Source organism: Ruditapes philippinarum, unplaced genomic scaffold (assembly GCF_026571515.1).
Source record: "Ruditapes philippinarum isolate M1 unplaced genomic scaffold, ASM2657151v2 ctg2344_1_1_1_1, whole genome shotgun sequence".
Lineage (NCBI taxonomy): Eukaryota > Metazoa > Mollusca > Bivalvia > Venerida > Veneridae > Ruditapes > Ruditapes philippinarum.
In genome coordinates, this window is record NW_026866595.1 from 8,293 (window position 1) to 15,854 (window position 7,562).

General features: G+C 35.5%; 1 protein-coding gene across 1 annotated transcript; it reads right to left on the reverse strand.

Annotated features, from left to right (window-relative positions):
* Window positions 1-2,300: 2,300 nt before the first annotated feature.
* LOC132733004 (fucolectin-1-like) lies at window positions 2,301-5,073 on the reverse strand (the record flags this gene model as incomplete). The annotated part of the gene is made up of 3 exons (XM_060719565.1): window positions 4,843-5,073; window positions 3,079-3,191; window positions 2,301-2,576 (listed from the first exon to the last, which is right to left on the reverse strand). Coding segments are annotated over exons 1-3 (456 nt in total), but the record flags the coding sequence as incomplete, so codon positions are not given.
* Between the last annotated feature and the right edge of the window lie 2,489 nt (window positions 5,074-7,562).

Consider the following 7,562-nt stretch of genomic DNA (forward strand, 5'->3'; position numbering starts at 1 on the left):
AACCGTTTTTACCTACAAGGTCAATGTGACCTTGACCTTTGATCCCTTGACCCCAAAATCAATAGGGGTCATCTGCTGGTCATGACCAATCACCATGCCTAGTTTGAAGTTCCTAGGCCTAAAGGTTCTCTTATCATTGATCGGAAACCGTTTTAACATACAAGGTCAATGTGACCTTGACCTTTGACCCCAAAATCAATAGGGGTCATCTGCTGGTCATGACCAATCACCATGCCAAGTTTGAAGTTCCTAGACCGAAGCGTTCTTTAGTTATTGATCAGAAACTGTTTTTACTTACAAGGTCATTGTGACCTTGACCTTTGGGCTTAATCCCAAAATCAATAGGAGTAATCTGCTGGTCATGACAAATCACCATACCAAGTTTGAAGTTCCTAGGCCTAAGTGTTCTTGAGTTATTGATCAGAAACCGTTTTTACTTACAAGGTCAATGTGACCTTGACCTTTGACCCCTTCACCTAAAACTCCATAGGGGTCATCTGCTGGTCATGACCAATCATCACACAAAGGTTGAAGTTCCTAGGCCTAAGCGTTTTTAGTAAATTGATCGGAAACCGTTTTTACCTACAAGGTCAATGTGACCTTGACCTTTGACCCCTTGACCCCAAAATCAATAGGTCATCTGCTGGTCATGACCAATCACCATACCAAGTTTGAAGTTCCTAGGCATAAGGGTTCTTAAGTTATTGATCGGAAAGCATTTTTACCTACAAGGTCAATGTGACCTTGCCCTTTAACCCCTTAACCCCAAAATCAATAGGGGTCATCTGCTGGTCATGACCAATCACCATACCAAGTTTGAAGTTCCTAGGCCTAAGGGTTCTTTAGTTATTGATCGGAAACCGCTTTTACCTAAGAGGTCAATGTGACCTTGACCTTTGACCCCAAAATCAATAGGGGTCATCTACTGATCATGACCAATCACCATCTCAAGTTTGAAGTCCCTAGGCCTAAGGGTTCTTTCATTATTGATCGGAAACCGTTTTTACCTACAAGGTCAATGTGACCTTGACCTTTGACCCCTTAACCCCAAAATCAATAGGGGTCATCTGATTGGTCATAACCAATCACCATACCAAGTTTGAAGTTCCTAGGCCTTAAGGTTCTTTAGTTATTGATTGGAAACCGTTTTTACCTACAAGGTCAATGTGACCTTGACCTTTGACCCCTTGACCCCAAAATCAATAGGGGTCATCTACTGATCATGACCAATCACCATACCAAGTTTGAAGTTCCTAGGCCTTAAGGTTCTTTAGTTATTGATCGGAAACCGTTTTTGCTTAAAAGGTCAATGTGACCTTGACCTTTGACCCCTTGACCCCAAAATCAATAGGGGCCATCTACTGGTCATGACCAATCACCATACCAAGTTTGAAGTTCCTACGCCTTAAGGTTCTTTAGTTATTGATCGGAAACCGTTTTTGCTTTCAAGGTCAATGTGACCTTGAACTTTGACCCCTTGACCCCAAAATCAATAGGGGTCATCTACTGGTCATGACCAATCACCATACCAAGTTGTGAAGTTCCTAGGCCTTAAGGTTCTTTAGTTATTGATCGGAAACCGTTTTTGCTTTCAAGGTCAATGTGACCTTGACCTTTGACCCCTTGACCCCAAAATCAATAGGGGTCATCTACTGATCATGACCAATCACCATCCCAAGTTTGAAGTTCCTAGGCCTTAAGGTTCTTTAGTTATTGATCGGAAACCGTTTTTGCTTACAAGGTCAATGTGACCTTGACCTTTGACCCCTTGACCCCAAAATCAATAGGGGTCATCTACTGATCATGACCAATCACCATACCAAGTTTGAAGTTCCTAGGCCTTAAGGTTCTTTAGTTATTGATCGGAAACCGTTTTTGCTTTCAAGGTCAATGTGACCTTGACCTTTAATCCCTTGACCCCAAAATCAATAGGGGTCATCTACTGGTCATGACCAATCACCATACCAAGTTTGAAGTTCCTAGGCCTAAGGGTTCTTTAGTTATCACTCGGAAACCATTTGGTCTACGGACCGACGGACCGACAGACCGACGGACCGACGGACCGACAAGTGCAAAGCAATATACCCCCTTTTCTTCGAAATGGGGGCATAATAATAATAATAAAAATACAAGAAACAATAAAATAAATAAAAAGAAAACCAAAAAAACAACAAATACAACAACAACAAAAATTATTTTAAAAAACAGACAACCTTCTCCAAAAAAAGCAATAAATAATCCAAAAACATACACACAAAAATACAAAACAGAAAAATGTATCTTAAAACTAAAATACTCACTATAGCAGTCTCTTTAATAAAGTATGAAAAAAATACAAAAACAAACAAACAACGACAACAAAAGAAAACAACAAAAACAAAAATAAAGAACAAAACAAAATTTATAGTTGGGGCTAAATGTGCATTTAAGCAAAAATACTCACAACAACAGTCCCCCCGATTAATAATGTAAATTGCTGTGATATTGTTGGTTTTTCCGAGGTCAACAATCGCTTCAGGATAGGTATCTAAATTTGTGTGAGCACATGGGTGTGTATCGTCACGATTTCCATCCGTCTAAAAATAGATATATCTTTAAAATACTGCACGTCGCTTTTCATTGGATAACCGTTAAGTTTATATAAACTTTGTAATTCTGCACGTTTGTAACGTCGCTTTTCATTGATATATAAACTTTATACGCTGCTGTGAAAGTATGACGTTTGTTTCATGTTTTTCTTTAAAAAAAGAAGTTGGTTGTGTTATAATTATGGCCGTATATGGACGGTTGTTTGCAATATAATCCTAGCCTAGCGGCTCGGGTTATTAATACAAACAGTCTGTTAAACAGGCCATATAAATCTAGCCTGTCAAAATTACAATTACTAATACAATGTCCAATAGTGAAAATATTATCTTCTTTAAGAATACACAAACAAAAAGTGTCTTTTTTCTGTTATATATATTCATTCTGAATAACAAAATCATATCTGGTACAAATAATTCGATAGGTCATATTATGGTTTAATGCATAGGGTTCTCTTATATTAACTTAGTTGCCAAGTCATTATTTACTTACCATTAAAGCAGATGGAACGCCTGATATAGAGGAGCTCATAGACACCGGTTTATGCAGAGCAACATTTGTACTTGAACTTGGCAAACTTCCACTGCTGCATGTCTCTAACACTTCTGAAAATTGTTTTTAATATTAACAATAATTGAAAACATTTGATTTGCCATATATTATTTTCCAAGATTCAATCCACGAAAAATACATACGACTGTTTCGTGCCTGTCAGGTTTTGTGAACAATCTGCTTAGCAAACAATTATTTGTGAGGCGGTGCACAATTATTTTAAGAGTTATGTAAATTTATATTTACAAACTACGACGACCAAGACGACAGACAGGACAGGACAGGACCCCAACCCAACTCAGTAATTTAACCCCAAACAATTTCTTTAAACTGTTCATTTATACATGTAATGACAAAGATTCGAAAACGTTTCTTTATCGCATGGTGCGGCGATTTGTCTTTGATGTCCCTCAGCTGTTATACGCCAGTAACATGCTTAATTGGTAATAACGCACAGTGCGATATCTCAGATAAAGCATACTTCTTTAGAAAAAGTGTGCGTTATTTCAAATAAAGCACAGTTATGTTATTACACTTGGTTAATGTATAAGCGTGACCGTAGACAAGGGTCACTGGACGGTACTAAACTATAGGCTGAAAAAAACAACGAATATATTCAGGTTGGGGAAAAATAATGGGGTACGTGGGACATTGTTGTCAGTTTAGAAAATGTTTTGTCTGGGGCTTGAATGTACGGTACTTGTTTATGAACCTTTTAATCATTTTTCCTGAATGTAATTTGGTGCAAGGAGAAACTGCCTGTGTAAACATTTTCATGAGATATTTTCAATGTCAAGTCCCCGAAAGAAATAACAAAAATCATCTTCATTCGCTTCCTTTATAATTCGGATTTCCCGAGAAAGCTATTTCGAACCATGCAATTAAACCGGTTTATACAGATAGGCATTAGAAGAAGTTTCAAAGCACCGTTATCCGTGGAAGGTAAACAATATTGTTGATTTTTGTGAGAAAAAAAAATGTTTGAAGTAATTTTTAGCAAATCAACTTAAAATACAATAACAATTATAATGGCAAAGGTTGTTTTGCCAGTTTACCTGTCGGCTATATGGAAAATACCATGTTTGTTTTTCCAAGGGTTAAAATTAGAAATCACATCGCTTTCATAATAATGAAAGCTCTGATTGATTGTTTGAAAGACACGAGAGGTGACATGTCAGATCCTAAAGCGTAGCGTTATTTAGGAGGTGACTTTTGCCTTTAAAAATGCTGATCAAACGACGGTTAGCGTAATACTGGTGCGTCCCAATTATTTACAGAAATGTTTTTGTCTGTGGTCACACCCACTTTACTCTGATTGGCTCTTACGTTATGGGCTTTACAATAAGAAAAAAAATCGGTCATTTCCATGTAGAATTTTTCTACAATAAAAAGTAACCGAGGTTCCATGCGGGGAATTAAATCTATTAAGAGAAACAAAATATATATTTAAATTTTATGAATCATCAAAAAATTTATTTTCTAATATTTATGTGTATCCTGCATAAAACAGTTAAAGTATATCGAACTCGATTCTTATGTGAAAATATCATGGCCTGGGGCGGCAATTCGTGTTTTCCCTACAGAAAATGTCATCGGCCTTACGGCCTTGATCATTTTCTGTAGAGAAAACCCTCGATGTGGCCCAGGGCATGATATTTCCACATTCAAGTCTCGTCGCTATACTTTATCTATAACATATCATACCAATATATTCCTCGGCAGTAGATCTGACGTAATATCTTCCGTAAGTTACGTCATATGGTGACGTCATGAAGACGCTAAACAATGTGCAGTTTCTGTCAGAGGCTTGAAATATGAAAGACGCACAATTATTCTGTAAAAAGATAGATCAATACATTTATGTGTTGGTTTATACAGTATTTATTTCATATTGTTCAAACATACACAATTATGTACAACAACATGATATAATGCAGGATTGATAAGAGAGTCAAATAGATTAATATAGAAAACCCTAAAGAAAGTTAATTAAAAATTAAAAATTGAAAATGTTGCAGGCTCGGTTTGATTGAGCGTGTTCATGGACGGTACTTGAAAGTGCAAGTTACCGTCCACGCCCCCTAGCACCGGCTTCAGCAGAATTCAACATTAAAACATAAAAAAAAAATTTTTTGAATTTAGAAACATCCGTAGATGTGTTCATACGGTGGTTATCATGGAACCTTCAATGTGACACTTCCGTGCCATTCCATGAAAAGCGTCGTATGGTCCCCAAGTAATAAAAAGCGTGTGCCCTAAACGAGAAAACAATTGGCGGAACTAATTAAAATGGATTTTTGAAAGGGGATCAGAGGTTATGAAGACTGCATATCATAGATAAGACGTCAAAAGACAAATCTAAAAAGCAGGCAACATATCCTAAGGGGGATTCAACATTATTCAAGTAGAAATATTGGAACCACCCAACTAGAAAATGCCGAAAAGTTGAAACTAAAAATACCACAAGCACAACAATAATGTCGTGCTGAACGATCTTCAAGGATCGAAAATATAACATCATTGATTAAATGTACGGAGAGACTTTTTACAGCCGCCACACGGCACAAATACAAAGTCTAATGTATTTTTCCCTTGAATCATAAATTTAAAGCATAATGTACTGTAACAACACGTATTAGTAATCTAGAGCTCTAGTTACTAACATGAAATAATTACACGTATAAAAATTGAAATGAGTAATAATAGTACAAAATAACAACTAATTTGCACTAATATTGAATTTTTATTTATCATTAGAAGTAGATACGGAAGAAAACATTTTGTTTTGCGATTTTAAATTTATAAACAAGTATTTTAAACTAATTGATGTTATTATTAGATCTATGTTGATTTTATAATTGCACATGGTATTAGGAAGGAGTAGGATAGTTGTTAAGAAAGAACGAAATGTGGCCATAGTAATTGAAAGGGATGATAGGTCATTAGTGCACAGCAAAGTGTTTGTAAAAGTTTTATATAGAAAGGGAACAAGATTTACTGATGTTTCAAGTATGTTAAGTTTAGTGGTTGTCAGGTGAGAACTAAATCGTTCTAAATAAGAGGCAAAGTATTAATTAAAACCAGGTTTGACTTCAACCTTTCAGCAAGTTTATATATATGATGAAACGGGCACAAGTTGTATATGACTTCACTTTTTGTAACTTAGACTATTCATAAAATAAAACAATTATGGACTAGTGAGCCATTGATTATGAAGCGACATTTCTACCTCGCGTCAACATTTCAACTACATGTGATTACAGATATATATCAAAGCACAGAAGGCGCTGAATTTGTTTGGGTCTCAGAATGTCAGAAAGGTGAAGGTTGTGAGATTATAAACCAATTTGTTTTTGTATAGTGCCATCAATGCTTTCCAGTGTTTTAAATGTAGTAAATTGGCTATAAGACTAATTGCAACACTGATGTTTATTTGACTTAAAAAAAATTTTAAATGAGTTGCCTCAACTGGGATTTGAACTCGAGACCTCTCGATTTATAAGCGAGCGTGCAAACCCCTCGGCCACGGTGAAATTATAAGTTAACGACCTGAAGAAAACCATATTATTCTAAATTAGGGTTTTATTATTTCGACGCTAAACACAGATATAAATACTCATGGAGCTTATTGTAAGTATGTATATCTATAAAGAATGAAACAATATTAGAAATCTTCGACCATTCGGGAACTACTTTGCTTGAAAATTGATGCGCCTGTCATTTGACAATCTTTACGCATTGATCTCCCCTGAATTTTTCGGCGTTAGTGTACATATAAAGGGAAGTAACCGCTTTAAAAAAGTGGACTACTTAAGGCATTTGCAATTAACAGCATTAGGCTCTGAAATTTCGCTACCATTATTTGTTTGGTCTGACGACCCAAACAAATAAAAACGGATAAATGATGTTCAATAATAATTGTTCATACTTTTTAATTTTCATACACATAGCTTCTATTCATAGAGGAGGCTTTCTTCGAATATTTTCAGAGTGAGGTTTTAGGAAAACACAACATATTCAACTCACCTTAGTCTCGCAAATACTCCCGCAATCAATCCTAGATCTTGTAATTGCGGAATAAAGCTCATACGTTTTTAAATTTGGGTTATACCCTGTCTCGTACTCAACAAATTTAACACTGTTGACCATCGGCATATAAAACAAAGCTGTTAATATTATGAACATAATACTTAATGTCATATGATAACATATAGGTATTTTTAATGTTGTTGGTAACATTTTTGATATATAAAATTATATAAATCTAAAATATAGTTAATCTAAATAGATCCAAGTTTTGATATTTTTTTTTTTAAAAGCCGACAACAACAGTAGAATAACATTGATAAATATTAAAGGTTTTTTGTTTTAAATATATATATGCAAAAATCCAACGAATTGATGACAACAACGAGTTTGTTTTT